The sequence below is a fragment of the Symphalangus syndactylus genome, chromosome 3 (assembly GCF_028878055.3).
Source record: "Symphalangus syndactylus isolate Jambi chromosome 3, NHGRI_mSymSyn1-v2.1_pri, whole genome shotgun sequence".
Taxonomy (NCBI): Eukaryota; Metazoa; Chordata; class Mammalia; order Primates; family Hylobatidae; genus Symphalangus; species Symphalangus syndactylus.
In genome coordinates this window covers 93,172,618-93,192,750 of record NC_072425.2, presented here as the reverse complement: position 1 = coordinate 93,192,750, position 20,133 = coordinate 93,172,618, and the positions used below count along the sequence as shown (strand labels likewise).

The window sequence follows — 20,133 nt, the reverse complement described above, 5'->3', positions numbered from 1 at the left end:
CCTGAAAGAAACTCCATACCCATTAGCAGTCATTTCCCACTTCACCCCCACTCCCTTACTCAGCCCTAGTCATCCACTAATTTACTTTCTGTTCCTATGAATTTGCCTATTTTTGGTATTTTGTATAAATGGAATCCTAAAATATGCAGTCTTTTGTGACTGACTTCTTTCACGTAGCATTAATGTTTTCAAGGCTGACGCATATTGTAGCAAATATCAGCATTTCTTTCATCTTTGTTACTGAATAATACCCATCATAGGATTACACTATATTTTGTTGATGTATTCAACAGTTGAACATTTGGGTTGTAGCTACCTCTGATTATTATGAATAACGCTGTTATAAACATGCATTTGCATATGCAAAATTTTGTGTGGATATATGTTTTCATTTCTCTTAAGTATATATATAGGATTTCTGGGTCATATGGTAACTCCATGTTTAATCATGTGAGGAACTGTGAGACTATTTTCCAAAGTGGCTACACAATTTAACATTCCCACCAGCAATGTATGAGGGCTCCAATTTCTATACATCCTTGCTAATACCTGCTATACCACCTTTCTGATTATAGCTATCCTGGTGGATATGAAGTGGTATTTCATTGTGCTTTTTATTTGCATTTCCCTGATGGTTAATGATGTTCAGCCTTTTTTCATTATGTATTGATCATTTGTATATCTTCTTTGGAGCAATATCTATCCAGATCTTTGGCTCATTTTTTAATTGAGTTATATATTGTTTCATTATTGAGTTGTAGAAGTTCTTAATATTTTCTAGTTACAAGTCCCTTATCAGATATAATTTGTAAAATTTTTCTCCCATTTTGCAGACTGTCTTTTCACTTTCTTGGTGGTATGCTTTGAAACACAAAAGTTTTTAATTTTGATTATTTCCAGTTTATCTATTTTTATATTGTTGCTTATCTGCTTTTAAAATTTTTTATTTCTGTTTTTTCTAAATCATTTCTTATTTTTATTTTAGTATATTTACTCTTTTAACAATTTCATGAATTGAAAGCTTAGAACACCATAAAGGTTAAAAGTGCAATGATAAACACCACAAAATTCCTTTTGAGTATCACTTTGGCCAGCAAACAAAGCTTTTGATAAATGTTGTATTTTCAGTTGTAAACAGTCAGCAATTTTTATTCCTACATCTTCATTAACCTGAGAATTATTTAGAGACAAAAAAACAAATTCCAAGATATGTGCTTCATTATTTGGATTATATTTTTGTTTCTTTTCGAATGTATTATACTACATTTAGCAAAGCTGTCTGAAATAAGCTACAATTTCCTTTATAAAATAGTATAATACATGGATTAATTTTTACCAATGTTACATGTAAAGAGACATACTATTTTTTTCTGCTAATATACAGTCCATGTACTGTTAATTGGGTTATCCAAATTTTCTACGTCCTATGTTACTTTTTTTCTATTTAATCTGTTAGTTTCTAAAAGGTGCTATTGCGGTCTTACAGATTTCTCCTTTGAGCACCATCATTTTTTTCTTTATGAACCTCAATGCTTATAACTGATAAGTTTATAAGAAAAGGCTTAAGGCTATTATGTTCTTGGTGGATTATTAATTTAATATATAAGACAGAATGTTTTGCTTTAAACTTTATTTTGTCTGATATTAATTTTGCTACCCATGTGTGGGTAAAGAGTTAACAGAACCCCTTTCCCTTCTGCATGAGAAACTGAAGTTCAATGAACTTTTTAGCACTAGACTGTGCTATATAATATAGTAGCCACTAGCCACATATGGCTATTTAAATTTAACTTCTAATTATTTAAAATTAAACAAAATTAGAAACTGGTACTTCTAGCCAAGATATAGTAACAGAAACCAGAGTTATCTTCTTCCTAGAGTAACAGAAAAACAGACAAAATTACAATTTGCAAGACACTGTCGGTTAGGCAATAAAACATGTGATCCCTGAGAAAAGGAAAGCAACTGAATTGGCTCCTACAATTGCCTAACTTATCACCTTAAGAGGGTTTATAGGTTACAGTATATGGAGAGGTCAGCCAGACTGAGCCTGGCAGACTGCATTGAGGCGATGGAGTTGAGCATCCAGGGTCACCAAGTTGGCTTCAGTTCCCAGGAAGAGTAAAAGAGAGAAGAGAGCTGCACAGAAAGAGAATTCTAAAGATCTGCAGAGGGTTTCTTCAGAGTGTTTGGCTGGAGTACTTATCAATACACGCATATGTGGAAACTACCCAAGCCTGGGCAAAGAACTAGCTGACAGCATTACAAGGAACAGCATCCAGAGCTCACACAGGGCCAGGAAGAGTGCCTGTTCCCACCAGCCAGGCTTGAAAACCTCAAGCAACTGAGAACATTGCATAGAGGACAAGGAAGTGCCTTAGTTCAACACCAGGAAAAAAATCCTTCACTGAGCATTTTGCTAGTTCCACCTAACAAACATTAAAAACTAGAACTGAAATAATCAAACTGCTTCCAAGTAACTTAACTGTGTTCTTGAAAAAAAGCTCAGGAGTATTTATCGAAATACAGAATCATACAGCACCCAATAAGGTAAAATTGACAATGTCTAGCACCCAGTAAAAAACAATCAAACATGGAAAGAATAAAAACATACAACCCATAAAGAGGAGATAAATCATTCAAAATAAATAAAAACATATGTCCATACCAACATTTGTACATAAATGTTCATAGAAGCTTTATGGTAATAGTCCCCAAACTGGAAACAACCCAAAACTCTAACAGCTGATGAATGGATAAAAAGATTATGGTATACACATACAATAAAAAAAATTACTCAGCAAGAAAAAGGAATAATATATGCTACAGCATGGGTGAATCTCTATGCTAAACAAAAGATCCTAGATTAAAAAAAGAGTACGTATTGTGTGATCTCATTTATATGAAATTCTTGGAAATGCAAACTAATATATTGTGACTAAAAGCAAATTAATGCTTTCTGCAGGAGTGGGTGGGGAAAGGCAGGAAGGAGAGATTACAAAGGGGTATGAGGAAACCTTTGAGGTGATGGATATCTTCATTATCTTGATTATAGTGATGGTTTTACAGGTATATACATATGTCAAAGCTTAACAAATTTTACACCTTAAATATGTATAGCTTATTGTATATTAATTACACCTCAATAAAGCTGCTAATAACTGAAAGAAATGAAGGAATCTAAATATCCAGTTCCTCAGTCAAACATCCCTTATTTGAAGTGTTTAATGGTCAGACATGGCCAATGGCTACTGTAATGTTCAGATGTTTCCATCATTTCCAAAACTTATTTTAGAAGCAACTATTCTAGGAAATTGAGTTTAGGTTCGCTTAACTTTCTCTAGAACTGAAGTTGCTGGATCAAATAATATACTCAGTTAAAATTGATACATATTCCAAAATTTTCTACAGAATAGTACATCAATTTACACTTAACCATTAGCATTTACAAGTCCATTTTTCCCCATGCTTGACAAGAAATAATATGATTTTGACTTTATTTACACTTATTTGATTACTAATAAGACTAAAGTATTTTTACATGCTTATTTGTCTTTTGTGGCCTATTTGCTTACATTTAGTTTAGGAATTATTAGTATAATATGAGCAAAAATGCTAGAAAAAAAACTTGTATTAAGAGATTTGAAGACTGGGCGTGGTGGCTCATGCCTGTAATCCCAGCACTTTGGGAGGCCGAGGCAGGAGGATCATGAGTTCAGGGTTCGAGCTCAGCCAGTTGAACACAGTGAAACCCCGTGTCTACTAAAAATACAAAAATTAGCCAGGAGTGGTGGTGGGTGCCTGTAATCCCAGCTACTTGGGCAGCTGAGGCAGGAGAATCACTTGAAACCAGAAGGCGGAGGTTGCAGTGAGCTGAGATTGTGCCACTGCACTCCAGCCTGGGCAAAAGAGCAAAACTCCATCTCAAAAGAAAAAAAAAAGGATAGATTATCTCTTCTTATAGGAAGTAAAATCCTTTATTAAACTTCTAAAATCTTACCTCATCCAAACAGTTGACACGAACATTCTTGCTGGATAATAATGTTCCAGCTTCTTGGACAGTACCTTAAAAAAAAAAAAAAAGATGAAAAGTAAGGTTATTTATCACTAGAATAAGAGAAAAATCTAACATCAAGGAAATAAACTTCAAGGAGTTATCTGTAAAAGTAGGTCTAGTCAGTATAGGTTGCTAAGAAATGAAACATCCAATCACATACTATTTATTTTACAAAGTAATTGTCCAGTAAAATAGATTTACAGAAACTAAAAATAGCTCCATCTTGTTTTTATTTTCACTGACCTTAAAGTATATTACATTGGCCACATTTTCCTTTTGGCAGTAATACAATAACCACAAAGCATAAGACTTAATACTGAAAAAAAAATCTTAAAGGGCATCTAATCCAAATCACCATCTGAAGCTTAAATTCCAGTCAATGTAATACTTGGAATTCGAAATGCAGTCAGTATTTATATAATTTGTCAGCACCACATCTTGTGAATTGATGGCATATTTATAATAGAATGCTTGGTTTGGAAATACTTAGATGAAACATATCTTTAATGCCTAGTACTATATTAAACTGCTCTATGATCAGTACTCACCACCCTGAAAGTCAACTAATGTAAACCTGAAGGTCACTTCTCTGTAAATTTGGAAAGAAGCTATAATTGGGCCATAGTTGTCAGGTTTTTCCAGTCTTCTATAAGGCATAATGACAGAAGCATACTTGCAGGAGAGAATGTTGCTATTATCATTAGTACAAGCCAGCCACACATTTTGCCAAGAAATTTCTGGTTTTACTGGGAAGAGAACAATGAAATTGAATGTGCTGAGGAAGAAAGGCTAAGATAAGCCTCTCCTATAAAAGAACATAAAAGAATAGGTAAGTCTCCCAACCAGATTATTTCTTCTCTTTAGACTTGTAGTGCAAGAATGTGCTAAACTCTGCTAGCCTTCTAGAGTTAAAGGTGAAATGCAAAATAAAGATTAGTATGCTTTTTTCTCTCTGACCCACTTCTTAAGCAAGTCACCTGAGTTCCCCTCACCAACAGAGAAGAAACAGAAACATCTCCTACATAGAGAAGTAGCTCTGTTGGGAAAATGTCAAGTGAATGATCTACACGTCCCTGGAGTATGATGGCAGCTATTTCTTTTTATAAATAGTGCATTTTTCTGACCCTGTATTCCATCTGAAAGCAGTTAGTATCACTGGCTGAATCGCTATGAGAGGGCAAAGCTCTTGTGTGTGTGAGCATGCAAGCCAGTTCTACATGAAACCTTATTTGTATCTGTGGCTCCTCATCAGGGACTTTCTCAAAAATCTTTATAGAAGAATAAAACCAGAGCAAAAAACCCTGCACCCCAGTTTCTCTTGAGGAAGATGCTTCATCCAAATCCCATTCTCCACTGAGAACCAAAGTTATTTTCTATCTTTTTCTGTCTGCCCAGGAGATGTTTTTGCAAGAAAGGGAGAATACTATAGGGATTGTGCGCATGTCAAAGCCTGCTACATGTGAAGAGTAGAATGGGGATTAAGATCATAAACATTTGGCTCTCATTAGAGAACAGGCTGATAATTCTCTAAGGTGTTTGCCAAATAGCCAACAATCTAAGTTAACATATTCTGTAAGAGAACAATATATTTTAAAGATGATGCATGTATAATGGAAAACAAACTGTTCTCTCCTGCTTAACTCTCACTCAGTAGTCTCAATCCTTCACTTCTGACACCAGATATATGGGGGTTTCCCCCATAAACACCAAGCAATTCTCCATTGGACACCAATGGGGTATCCTATAATTTAACTCATTTCTAACATTGTTTACCTAAAGTTAGTCTGATCTTACAGGTCAAGAGCTCAGTCCACAAGACTGTCCCCACTTCAGATGCCAATCATAAGCCCCTGTACTTCTGACTGGCTATAAATCAGGGTTCCCATGATCCCCTCCTCAGGTTCCATAATTTGCTAGGACAGCTCACAGAACTCAGGGAAACACTACTTACATTTACCCATCAATTACAAATAATATTACAGAGGACAAAGATGAACAGCCAGACGGAAGAGGGGCAAAGAGCAAGGTATGTGGCACAGGGCACAGAGATTCCACGCTCTTTCCAGGCACTCATTCTTCCAAGAACTTCCACGAGTTCAGCATTCTGGAAGCTCTCTGCAACCTTAGTTCAGTAATATTTATGCAAGCTTGATTACATAGGCGTGACCTATTATTAAGTCAGTCTTCAGCTCCTCTCCCTTTCCTGAAGATGCGGGGAGGGGTGGAGTTGAAAAATTCAACCTTTTAATCATGGCTTGGACTTTCTCATGACCAGCCCCCATCCTGAAGTTATCCAACAGTCACCTCATTAGAACAAAAGACATTTCTAATGCCCAGGAAATTCCAAGGGATTAGAAACTCTGTGTCAGGTACCAGGGTCAAAGACCAAATATTAGAACAATAGATGCACCTAGCACCCCTATTGCTCAGGAGATTATAAGGGTTTTAGGAGCTCTGTGTTAGGAGCCAGGGGCAGAGACCAAATAGATATTTCTTATTATATCATATATGTACACATACCCACAATCACACTAAGGTTAGCCTTTTGAAATGCAGGGACTGGAATGAGAAAAATAATCTGAAACAGATTGGGCTTCTAGAGAATAAAAATAGATTTGGAACACGGATGAGCAAAACACTCCAAGAGGAAAAACTGTGATGATTTCCAATTTGGTGTTCACAATGTAATGACATTAGTCGGAAATTATAGAAGGTCCAGAATAGCATAGAAATGTGAAACACATGGCTCACACAGAAGGATTTTTACTTTATGTCGTTCCTACTGTCCATAGTAGACTTAAATAATATTTTACAAGTAAGTGTAAAAGATTAATTGCTTTATTCTGGGAAATAAATATGTTAAATCTGATTTAACAAACTGCTGGGGGTGGAAGATAGAGTACTATAAGAAGGGATGTGCAAGGAGCCAACATTTACCTTCATTGGAGATAGGAAACAACAGACCTAAACTAATGAAAGTAATAATTAGTGATTTATTTCCCTTCAGAGAATTTCTCCAACTGCTCAAACCAAAGAAGAAAATACAGCATAACCTGCCTCATTAGGGTGGAATTGATCACTTTATCTGGATGAACAAGCATTTTAGGAGAAAAGATTATGTACATAATATTTTCCAAGCATGGACAACATAGTGAGACCCCATCTCTACAAAAAATTTTCTAAAAAATTAGCCAGGTGTGGTGGCATGGACCTGTAGTCCCAGCTACTCAGGAGGCTGAGGTGGGAGGATTGCTTGAGCCCAGGAAGTTGAGGCTGCAGTGACCTATGATCATGCCACTGTAATCCAGCCTAGGCAACAAAGTGAGACCCTGTCTCAAAAGAGAAAGATATTCTTACTGTTACTGCTCTCTCTTCTACTACATCATAGCTTTTTCAGGAATACTATAAAGTGGAACAAGACCTGCAAAACTTGGCCAGGCATGGTGGCTCACGCCTGTAATCACAGCACTTTGGGAGGCCAAGGCGGATGGATCACCTGAGGTCAGGAGTTTGAGACCAGCCTGGCCAACATGGTGAAACCCCATCTCTACTAAAAAAAAAAATACAAAAATTAGCCGGGTGTAGTGGTGCATGCTTGTAGTCCCAGCTACTCAGGAGGTTGAGATAAGAGAATTGCTTGAACCCAGGAGGCGGAGGTTGCAGTGAGTCAAGATCGCGCCACTGCACTCCAGCCTGGGCGACAAGAGCGAGACTCTGTCTCAAAAAAATAAGGAAATAAAAAGACCTGTAAAACTATCAGTTTCCTTATCTATGAAATAAGGATAATAATATCCATCCCACAGTTATCTGAGGAGTGTCCTAATGTGGAGCACATATAAGCCTTTATTAGATCTTCTTTTTATTTTGTATTCAGAGCAGCATAATATAATTCATTGTGACATTTCTAATATCTAGATAGGGAACACAGGTCTCTACCAAAGACAAGAAGACGTAGCCAAAACAAACAGAACAGGAGAAACAAACATTCTGTTTTCAGCAATTCATCACACAACCATGAGATTCAAACACGTATAGATTTCAATCGTTATTCATTATTATTGTTTTAATTTTTTATAGATACAAGGCCTTCCTCCATCGCCCAAGCTGGAGTGCAGTGGCGTGATCACGGCTCATTGCAGCCTTGAATTCCTGGGTTCAAGCAATCCTCCTGCCTCAGACTCTTCAGTAGCTAGGACTACAGGTGCATGCCAATGCACCCAGCTAATTTTTACATTTTTTGTAACACTGGGGTCTCACTATGTCGAGACCCAGGCTGGTGGAAAACTCCTGGGTCCAAGTGATCCTCCTGGATCCTCCCAAAGTGCAAAGGGGTCACTCTACAGGCATGAGCCACTATGTCCAGCTGGATTGCAATCATTATTTATTGGAAGCCACGAAAACAGGTATTTTAAGGAATATATAATCGAGTTAAGGATTTAGAAATCTATTTGGCTTTGTTAGTTGTTATAGTGTTTACGTATAAGTAAAATCATGTAAAAATGTTTAAAGTGCCTTAATTTTAAAACAAGAACCTATGGATATAGATTTTGATATAATCATAGATATAAAGCTATAAATATATTTTAAAAGTGAAACCCCATCTCTACTAAAAATACAAAAATTAGCCGGGCGTGGTGGTGCACGCCTGTAATCCCAGCTACTCAGTAGGCTGAGGCAGGAGAATTGCTTGAACTTGGGAGGCAGAGGTTGTAGTGAGCCGAGAGCGCACCATTGCATTCCAGCCTGGGTGACAGGGCGAGACCCTGTCTCTCACACACACACATACACACACACACACACACACACACACGAGACTTCTAATTATAACATGCATTTTGAAATCGTGAATTTGTGTGATGTTTCTAAAAGGTCTCCTACTCATATCTATTTTTAGACTTCGTAACAAAATGATCTTAAATTAGTATTATGGAGCACTATATAAAATTGAGAGTATCTAAAAGAGCTGTTGTTGTGAAAATGAAGACAATGAAGCCCATATAGGTTGCATAACCTGTCCAGCCATCCAACTAATGGTAACCATCTATTTTAAGTTAATTTTTTCTTTGAACTCTGTACTATAATTGGTTATAAGCAGACTTGAATGTTTCTCAACCATAAAGATACTAGAAGTATTATTAATGACACAGGACCTTAGAACAGGATCTCATTTCAATAGTCCCAAATTGGAAACAACAATTGGGCGTCAATGGGAATGGATGCACAAATAGTAGTATATCCTTCCAGTGGACATGAAAGAAGAAAATAATCTACATACTATTGGTACACATAATAAATATGAACCCCAAAATCATAATGTTGAATGAAAGAAGCCAGCCCCCCCTCAGAAAAAAAGGATACTTATTGTATGATTCCACTAATATAAAATTCTAGAATAGAGAAATCTAATCAACAGAGGCAAAGATCTGTTAGTGGTTGCCAGCAGATGGGGGTGAAGTTACTGACAGACCACAAAGAGGCGTAAGGACTTTTCAGGGGGTGATGAAGATGTTCATTATATTGATCTTAGTGATGGTTTCACAGATGTATGTTTAAATCAAAACTGATTAAAAAGTGTGTACCTGTAATATGTGCAACTTATTGTATCTCAATAAAGTTGGTAAGAAAAAGCCTTATTATCCAAACCTGTTTCATAGCTCCTTTAAGCAGATACGAAAAAAAAAAAGAAGTATAGTACTTTCTTGTTAGCAACAGTGAGCCCAGGAATTTCAGGTACTAAATAAGAGAAGTAATGGGAAAATTATCTAGCTCATAGCCTTAAAAAAGGTTTAATTTCATAATAGTGCTTGCTCTGAGATTAATGAAAAAGGTATCAAAGCTTAGAAGAATGGGTCACTCTACAAGTAATATAAGCCAGTTAAACACAATTCAGTGATTTCAATTTTCTCTCATATATTGTTAAATGAATGCTGTCATTAACTGTGATTTAAATGGGTATGTTGGAAACAGATTTTCATTTTCATCTGGAACTTCTTGGCATTCTAATAAATAAAAAGCCCTACTTACAATCTGTCTTTCTGGAGAGCAGTGGCTGGCAGATGGGAATCACTTAAATATTTGCTGAGTTTATTTCAGATTGGCCAAGATGCCAGGCTAGACTTTGCTGAAAAGTTGTTAGTTCAAAGTACTAGAACTTATTGTCTCATCTAGAGTTTTTCAAAGTTGAAAAACGTATGAAAGAAAAAAAAACTCACTTCAGCCACTTTAAAAAAAATGCCTCTTTTTGGCACAAATATAAACTTTGCTTATGGCCTTTCTTCAACTATAAAATAAAAATTTACTTTAAATTTAATGCACACAGAACTACAAAATCAGTAACATTTAAAACTGAGTTAACTTGACAGATGCTGTTTTGCTAAAACTAAATGGCCTCTCAAAGTGAATATTGTATGGACTGCTATGGCACTGGTTTCATGTTTTGTTTAGTTTGTTTTTAAGTACAGCCTATGGGCCCTGTGATACCTCTACCCTGCCACTTTCTGCCACTTACCTGTTTGACACCACTAAGTCTCCTAACTTCCTAGTTCCTCAGTTCCCTTGCCTATAAAGTGAAGATTACCATATTTATCACAAACACAAGCAGTATTTTGAATGTTTTAACTATACTAACTACTTTCATCCCCATAACAACGTTGTGAGGTGGGTATTATTATTATTCCTATTTTTCACACAGAGGACTTGAGGCTCAGGAAAAGTCACTTGCCTAAAGGCCACATCACCAGCAAACGAGTTAGAATTTCAAACCAGACCTGCATGGTTAACCACTATCCCATGCTGTCTCTCATACTGTCATAGCTTAAAATTAATTCCTAGCTCATCCAAATTAAATGCACTAATATATGTAAAGTACTTAAAATTATGTGTGGCTTGCAATAACAGTCAATAAACGTTGGCTGTGGTTGTTTTTCTCATATCTCCCATTACTCTTCTTTATGAGTGCAAGTGATGTCCCACAGACCTTCATTTGACAAGAATGCATCACATACTAGGTCCACATCAGTTCTTTTGTCATTGGCATAGTCAAATTAAAGCGATGAAAGCATCAGTGCACTCATGCAACTTGATGTACCATGTGAGCCCAGAAGTATCACAGCACTAACCAGAATAAATGCACATTAATTCAGGTTTATATAATCTTCGGAATAAATACTGATGGACACCTAAGAATGTATCCAAGGAATCCCTTCTCCCCTCTCAAAGACTCAATTTATAAAACCGCTCACTATTTTTCACTTTTAAGAGATCACACGATGGGCCAGGCCCAGTGGCTCGTGCCTGTAATCCCAGCACTTAGGGAGGCCGGGGCAAGTGGATCACTTGAGCCCAGGAGTTCAAGACCAGCCTGGACAACATAGGGAGACCCTCACTGCCCCATCTCTACAAAAAAAAAAAAAAATCTTTTTAAAGTAGCCGGGCATGGTGGCTCCCACCTGTAGTCCCAGCCGCTAGGGAGGTGGAGGCTGCAGAGAGCTGCAACTCCAGCCTGGGTGAAGAGTGAGATCCTGTCTCAAACAAACGAGAGAGAGAGAGAGAGCGAGAGAGCGAGAGTGAGAGAGAGAGAGAGGACATGTACTAGCTCTGTCTTACTTAAATGAATTTTTGTCCCTGGTGGATTGTGAATTGATCCTTTGTCTCCTTTTTGCCCAGCACAGTACCTGGCACACAGCAAGAACTTGCATGTTTGCTTAATTGAATCCCGGAGCCATCAAAGGCAGGGAGAAATTACCTAGAGACAGGAAGAACTGAAAGACTGAAATGCCAAATAGGTCAACGAGAACCATGCAGTACAACAATCTAAACTCTAACCCAAATCCCCAAATTCCAGGCAAAGAACACATCATTGATAGATATAGCTGTGACTGACTTAGAATAGTTGAGATCAGATCGGGTGGGCTCAGCTCATCAGCACCTGTTGAGTTCAAACTGGAATTTTTTCTCCTTCGCATGTAGAGTTTCCTTGTCGCTATGAAGAATAAATCTCTCTTATTCTCTAGGATTCCACATTTCGGCCTGGCTACTAAGTAAATAAAAATGGAAACTGGGAAGCCTTTTGCTGCAATGACTGGCATCTCTGCCATTCGAGGACAAACACGGCTATATTATTATTGAGTTTAAAATCACCACATTAATTGCCTGGAGTCCCACGCATCACCATCCCCGCACCGTGAGGGTGCAGGAGAAGCATGCAGTCACGCTGATGTCACCTGCCAGGTAACGGGACTCAGCAGGGAACTCCTCTGGGACGTCCACTCGGGGACTCCGGGGAAATATGGCTTCTGGCTCGTCTTCAGGGCTCCTCGCTGGGACTCAGCACTGCGGAAGTAGGGCACGCGTTGGGGGAGTGGACAAGAAAGCGCGAAGGAGCGCGATTAGACGGTCTCATCTGTGCAACGTGGGCCGAGGGGTGGGTGTGGAGGCCTCGCCAAATTCCTTGTCTCTCTAGGGTTCCTGAGGCTGTCGGGGCTTCTGGAAGCCAGGGAGGCCCTGGATGCGGAAGTCTCAATGCAGCAAATTACAGACCTAGTTCTGTGCCCTTATGAAGAACCCCTCTCCCTAAGGGCGCCCTCCACTCCCAAGCGGGGGTGGGGATCGGCAAAGGATCCAGATCATTCGGCCTGCGGAAGTCTAAAGGGTCATTTAGAGACCCGCCTAAGAACCTGAAACTACCAGGACCCACTGCGGTCAAAATCCCTCAGGAGCAGTGAAGAATTCACACACTGGGGTCCACACCCCGGGACGCTCGCATTAATCTAAGGCGGGGCGTGGAAATCCGTACGTTTCCAAAAGCAGATTTAGAGGCCGAGCCTCTGTAACCACCTCTCTTGTCCCAGCACTGCTTCTACCTCCCCACCTCTCCCCCCCTGCAACCCTTCCCAGACCAAAGGGAGAAACGCTCTTTCCCCGTTCCAGGCTGCCAACCTTGCAGACGGCAGCCAAAGGTCACCCAGGCCAGAAGCGCCCCCCAGGCTCCGCCACGCCCCCCGGCCAGGCTGGCCGCGTCCGCGTCGCAGCCCAGCACCCGTACCTTTCCCGATGACTTCCAGTAGCTCCTTCTCCTCTTGGGTCAGCTCGCCTTTCTTTATGTGAACCATTGCTCCCGCCAGCTTGAAGGTTATTCTGTTTCTTAGGAAGTATTAAAAAAGAAACGATGCGTCTGTATTGGGAACGCGAGCCGCAATGAGGCAACTTGAGACCAAGACACTGAGTAGTCAACCGCGGAAGCGATCCGCTTCTCTCCTCCCTCCCGCGGGCTGGCGGACAGCGGGCGAGCTCGGGCGAGCCAGGCGGACGGTCTCTGCAGGCCCAGCGGCAGTCACCGCCTGCCGCCTGTCATTGGCCCTGCCGAGGAGGAGGAGCCGCAGGAGGCGGCAGCGAGAGATCGCCATTGGAGCAACCTGGAAGGAAAAAACCAAATGCAGAAAGCCGGAGGGGGGAATTAAATTCCTCCTACACGTTCCGCACCCCTATCCTGTCCGGTTCAAATATTTCGCCACATGTCATGTTGAAAATTCTACAGCTGGCAGTTATGCGCTCAGCGACGGCTTTCTGGGGCTTGCAGGTGCCCACGGTTGTCGCCGTACCCCCACCATGCCCCCGGGAGTGGCGCGGTCTGGGCGGGGGCGGTCTGGGAGACGGGGGCGGTACGGGAGGCGGGGCTGCGCCGGGTTCCGTGTGTCTATGTCAATGTGTCTGTCCTTCACTCCTCCATTGTCTGCCGCCGCTGCTGCTGCTGCTGTCGCTGCCGCTGCACGAATCGCCGCAGCCCCCAGCCTTGCGCGTCGTCGCTACCTCCTCGGACAGGTGAGAAGCAGCCCAGGTGAGGCAAGGGGTGCCGTGAGGGTTGCGAGAGTAGCGACTGCCGCCCCGCCGGGGTTTCCATCGGGCAGGAGCTGGCGGGGGGGAAGCATGTGCCTCCTGGGGCGGCTTCCTGCCTCGCGGTGGAGAAGCCCCCGCTCTACCTCATCATCACCGCGCGTACAGGGTATCAGTGCCCTGGGATGAAGATCTCCGACTCGCAACGTTTGGCCGCCCCGGGAGACCCTGGGACCGCGGGCGAGCGGGCGGGGGCCAGCCACGCGGTGGGATGTGGCGGGTGCACATGGTCTCGTGCGTGGCACCGCCAGATGCGGCTCCCGGGGAGGCTGGGGCCGGGGCTCTGGGCCAGGGGTCGGGAGGAGAGCGCCCCATTACTAGCGAGTCAGTGAGAACAGACTCGGGAGAAGGTAGTTTTTACATTGGTGATCCTCGCCCTCCCCACTACTTGTCATCTCTTTGGCCTCTGTGGAAGCTGTGGAAGAAAACCTGATCGCCCAATGTTGCTTGTTAAAGATGTTTGGAAACAATTTACACTTGCACTAATACTTCGTTTAAGAGACAGCCTGGGGGAGGAGGAGGGAAGGGCTTCTTTGCTCTGCTAGAGTTCTCGGTTCTCTTTGTAACTCAGATCTTGAGATTTATGGAAATAGGGAGTGGAGGGTGGGGAGGTTGGAGAGGGCGGAGATTAAATTGGTGTTGCTGCCTATATATAGCCTTAGATTAGCCTCTTAATCCAACCTTCATTCAACTGTAATATGTAGCCTGGAGCTTCGACCATAGGTAGATGGGGGTAAATACAAGTGTGTATTTAGAAATAAGATTTGCTTGCTAAAATGTGGGAATCAGTCATTTCTCCAGGGTGCACATTTGTATTTACATCATCAATGAAAGTTTCTTTGGAAATTAGTGTTTATGTTGTACTGTTGTTTCCCTACAGAGTAGTATTGTTGTTTCTCTCATGTATGTCAAAGAGAGGTGTATGTGTCAAAGAGAAATATGTGAATAATTATGTAGGTGGTTTTTGTTAAGCATCCCCAGGACCACTGTTTCTTCTCATAGTGCCATACGAAAAGCGACATGCATTTTCCTCTGGCCTTAGGCATTTATTTTGCGTGAAGCTTTTACTAACACATCTGAAATCTCCTGGAATATGTTTATCATTATTTCCTGCCTTTAGCAAAAATCTTTCCTAAACTCCAGCTGTGTTTCCCCCCTAAAGCTTCAGCATTAAAGGCTGGGACAGATCTGAGCCAGAATATCTTACATGAAAATGGTTTGAAATTATTCATCTCAGTGTATAACAAAGATACTTTTGTTGGATGATGCTTTAATAATGATGTGGCTGTTCAAGCAAGTAGTAAGGCTTCTGAGAGTGACCAATCTTTTGTAATGCTGTTAGTTCAGAGTTACAGTTGATTTATAACATAGTATCATGCGGAAGAAACCCACAAACCGAAAAAAACACTTGAGTGGTAACCTCCTGGAACATGTGATTTAGCATCTTACCAGCAGATGCATACACAGAATTGGGTACTTAATTGCTAGTATTTCCATCTCTTGTGCCAAATCTGGGCCATGGTTACTTGAAGGTCACACCTGTTTGTCTCACTGGGGTTGTCAGTTCCTCGAGGATAGCAGCTTACTATTTTCTTGATGCCTTATGACACTTGGTTGGTATTTAGTGTTCTCTGAATACATGACCAGTGAATTTAGAGACAATAACATTGAAAGAGAATCTAACATCTACCTAGAAATGCAGATAAATCAGTTCAGTTTACATTTCTAGAAACAGATTCATAATGGGTACTGTTCATTAGATGGACTGATTACATTAGTAGTTTTGTATGGTATAAATATTTAATGTAGGGATAAGATTAGATAATGAGCATATTAAAATAGATTCACATCAAAGAAGTTTTATTGATAATAAGATAGCTACTTCATATTGAGTATTTAGTCTGTGCTAGATGTTCTACCAGATGCTTTGCATAGAGTTATTCTAGTGTTATGACAACCAAGGAATTAGCCAGTATTATACCCACTTTGCAAATAAGAGGACAGAAACTAAGGGAAATAATTTGCCCACAACCCCATATTAGGAAGTGTCAGAGTCAGAATTGGAATAAGGAATAATGATTTCTGAAATGTTTGAAATGTTGGATGTGTCCTCTCATATCTTTTCTGCTACTACCACTCTAGACCTATTGCAATGCATCTTAAGTAGCCAGCTTCTCTCTCACCTGTCTCCATCTAGCTAATTCAGGGAACTACCAGTTCAATAAACATTGAGCACCCATCATTCTTTGAATGGCTCTCTGCTGGCCACAGAATAGAAGGCTGGGTCTGGCCTGGAAGGTTCCAATCCATCCATGGTCTCAGCAGGCATTTCCAGTCATCTGGGCCCTCCCACACACTGGGCTCTAAGATCACCACTCTGCTTGTTCCCCAACCTGCCGGTAATTTCCACCCCTTTGTTCCTGCTTTTCTCCTCCTCCGAATGACTTCCCTTCCCTTTTCACTGAATCTCCTCTCCAGATCTGATGAACTATTCAACTTTCCAAACACAATTTAAACAAAACCTCTTTTCTTCAGCTTTTGTGTTCATCTCTCCCTCTCTATCCAGTAAGGGAAATATACATTCTAGTAAATACATTTATTCATGTCTCTTGGCAAGGGTTATAAATAAAATCTTTGTACATGGAGGATATTGATATGCAACATGGCTACTGGTATCATTGCTGGCAGCCTTTAATTCTCTCTTCTTATGGATTCTAGCGACCCCTCTTTTACCACCCCCCTAAATTGACATCATTGCTTCTTCATCTGAATCTCCATGAAAATACCTAAAACAAGCACTTTCTCATCGCATTCTATTATAGTTATTATTAATCTGTTTGGTCCCTTCTCATTCTAGAGTATACATTAACTAGGTCAAATTTATCTTTGTTTCTCAGGTTTAACCCAGTGTCTTGCACCTAGTGTATGCTCAGTACAAGCTGAGTTGAATTCAGTTTGATCTCTAAGTTATTTTAGGTGGATTTGTTTTCCTACTTCACTAATCCTTCCTGGCAATGTGAGGTGAGGTGGCAGTAAGCACGCACAATCATAACCAGAGGCAGAAAGTCTTTAAATGTTTTGGATCTCAAGCTTCTTGACATTCTGATGAATGCTATCAACCAAGAAAAATTGTTCCTATGCACATGTTACAAATTTGGCATGCCATTCTTAGATTTCCCCATTAAAAACCCTGATTTCCAGCTCTCTACATTAGGAGAATGCTGCCTTTTTATTGCATTTTTGAGTATTACATCTTTCAGGGTACTGTTTTTCTTGACATTTGACTTTTTTTCCTTGAACTTAGGTATCTTTATTGACTGGATATTTGATAATAAGAAATTTTGATTTTTTTAAGTTTGAGGTAGATTATGGTTATATTTTTAAAAGATTACTTATCTTTTAGAGATAGGAACAGAATTATTTCAGAACTGGATGAGAAGACAGCTGAGATTTGTTTTAATATAATTCTGTGACAGAAAGGAAGAGAGACTGAATGAGAATATAAATGAGATAAAATTGACTATGTTAACAGTTGAAGATGGGTGATGAGTATATTCACTTGATTATGCTGTTCTCTCTACTTTTGGATGTATTTGAGGTTTTCCATAATGCAGTTTTTAAAAAGAAAATTTGGAAGTATTACAGCCTCTAAGAAATCTTTTTTTTTTTTTAAACACAACATAAGAAAGTAATATAAATACAAATGTTCTTTTTTCTATACTTGGAGTTTCGCTTATGTGATTATTCATTTAAGTGTTAAAACAGTTACACCTAAATCTGCAAAGAACTGTCTTGTGAACAATGCATTTCCATAAACATTTCACATCACATTTTAACTTCTCCAAAAAGTAAAAAGTTGGTGGCATTACTCAGTGCTTGTAGAACAAATTGACAAATATCTTACTGGTAGTTAATCCTCATCTTTTTTGAAAAGAAAATTCTGAAGAAGGGGTACAGATATATTTAGTTTAACAGAGAAAATCAAGAGGTGAATGAAGTGGAGATACTGATGTTCTTCTGTGCGTCATAAGCCAACTCGGAAGGCATTCCAAAAAAAAAGAGTACCAAAACTGTTTCAAGCAATGTCAGCACTGATAGGATAAGTATTAGTCTAGGAAAATCAGGAGCAGGCCCAGGATGGGGTGTGACTGGTAGGTTCTTACTCAGTGTTTGCTTAGCTGAATACTTAATCTGACACCTACTTTCTAATTTGTGCAATTTTTTAAACTGATTTTTTGATGTTTACAATTTTTTATTGTGTTTTAGATATATTAAATGTCCTTTATAACATGTCATCCTAGACTTTGGGATTTTAAAAGAATATTTAATTAATATGAAATCCACCAATATTAGCAGGTCATAAACAAGAATACTTTTCATTCTTAACTCACTCATTTCTGTGTATTGAGGCCATGGCGCTCTTTAGCAAGTATCTTTTGGGCAGTTAGGTGCCAAGTGGAATGATTTGCCCTGTTCTAAATTTGGCATGTATTAAGTGAAGAGTGCCAAAAATGTTCAGGTAGTCATATATGTAAACTATCTATTTTGAAAATAAAGATTTGGATAACTCATTGAATGAACCATTCTTTGTTAAATGCCAAAAAGATAATGTTCTCATTATTCTTTCTTTTTAGCAATAGGTGTTTCCATTGATGTTTTTTAAGTTTATTCAAAAATTAAAGGAAAAAAGTATAATGACAATAAGAAAGAATAATGCCTTGTATTAATATTTAAGATAGTATAATCCTTTGACTATCTTTAATACTTTTAATTCTGAAAATATTAATATTTTAGTAGGAAAACAATAACTTAAGATGTAGAATTATTTTGTGTCAGATGTAGAATTATATTTTCTTTTCACATCTCAAGTTATTTTTATGCTAGATGAGAACTTTAAAAAATATAACAGGTGTACTGTTATTTTTGAGGACTTCTAAATAAATCTCAAGAAAAGCCCTGGGGCAGAGATGAATAATAAGGGATAATAATGTTTAGCACTGTAGAGAATATATCATAAGCTACTATTGGATGATATTCTACTGTCATCCTTTTTATATATCCACACAGAAGACTTTAATGCTTTTCAAACTAACCTGGATTTATGGTCATTTCTAAGAAGAAAAAAGAAATGTTATATGGTTTTCTTAGTGAACAAGGTAATTGAATGGGACTATTATAAACAGGAAAGAGAACCCCTAGTTGATGGTGCAGAGGAAACTGCTGGCTGGAGGAAAAGGATGCGGTGTTAGTATTTGGGAGTGTGAAGATTGTGTTTTTGTTAGAGTTGAGCTTCTGCAGGAAACAATTTAAAAACTGTATCCTATAGTGCTGGAAATTATGGTACCATAAATTTTCTAATATTTGTATGTCCCTAAGAGGCAGTATTGTTAAATTCTCTCTCTAAAGATAAATGCCTTTCTCCCCCCACCGCTTAATAGAACTGTATGGAGAACTCTTTGGTATTTTGGAAGTAACATATGCTAATTCAATTTATCCAAGTGCTGAACTCAACTTCAAATTAATATTTATGCTCTACTCCATCTAATTCCAAACTATAAAATTTATGAGGCAAATAATAAAAAAGCTGCCTTCGAGAATCATATAAATAATTCTCTAAGACATTGCAACAGCTTTAGTTGGCTCCCTGGAAAATGCACTGAGTAGAGACAGTGGATCAGGTTCTGGCCCCAACTCTTCTATGTACATAAGCTCCAGATGGGCAGGGATCTTTCTGCTTTGATCTCCACTGTCTTACCAATGCTAGAATGGAATTCCTGACCTCAGCCAAGTGGTTTGACATCTCAGTGCCTTATCTGAAGGTTAGCTTAGGGACTGGGCTTACATCCATGGTTTTCAAAGTATTCCATTCCACATGGATGCCACTTGTAAGTTACAAAGTAAAAAAAAAATGCACTTAATTATTAAAACGTTAATAAACACAACTGCAACTCGAATGCATCATATGTTGTCTTTAAACATACTGGAGACCATCAGTGCTTGCTAACTTGTTCTGCCCAATTGTGGAATACTTGGAACAAAGCTCCACCTGATAGAAAATGACCTCCATGAAACTTGCCTGATTTAGTGCTTACTGCATCCCTATTGACTAGTACCAGACCTGATATATTTGGCAAACAAATAAATGAATGATTCTCTGTAGGTTTAAGCCTTTTTTTTTTTTTTTT

General features: G+C 39.3%; 2 protein-coding genes across 7 annotated transcripts in view; one reads left to right on the top strand and one right to left on the bottom strand.

The window, feature by feature from the left end:
• Positions 1–13,410, bottom strand: part of ANKMY2 (ankyrin repeat and MYND domain containing 2) — a 44,974-nt gene extending 31,564 nt beyond the window's left edge. Inside the window, exons 1-2 of one of the 3 annotated variants that reach the window (XM_055272528.2) lie at positions 13,101–13,410; positions 4,001–4,065 (exon numbers count right to left, since the gene is read on the bottom strand). In XM_055272528.2, the coding sequence (XP_055128503.1) occupies positions 4,001–4,065; positions 13,101–13,167 (132 nt within the window). In that variant the 5' untranslated portion in view covers positions 13,168–13,410. Of the gene's footprint in view, positions 1–4,000; positions 4,066–11,505; positions 11,895–11,939; positions 12,384–13,100 lie in introns of those variants that run through there. The other 2 variants (XM_055272525.2, XM_055272526.2) reach the window with 2 other exon arrangements.
• A 323-nt stretch (positions 13,411–13,733) lies between these two features.
• BZW2 (basic leucine zipper and W2 domains 2) overlaps positions 13,734–20,133 on the top strand; it is a 59,909-nt gene continuing 53,509 nt past the window's right edge. The window contains exon 1 of one of the 4 annotated variants that reach the window (XM_055272524.2): positions 13,734–13,876. The gene's annotated coding sequence lies outside the window, so the exon portion shown is untranslated. Of the gene's footprint in view, positions 13,893–20,133 lie in introns of all 4 variants that reach the window. The other 3 variants (XM_055272522.2, XM_055272521.2, XM_063637046.1) reach the window with 3 other exon arrangements.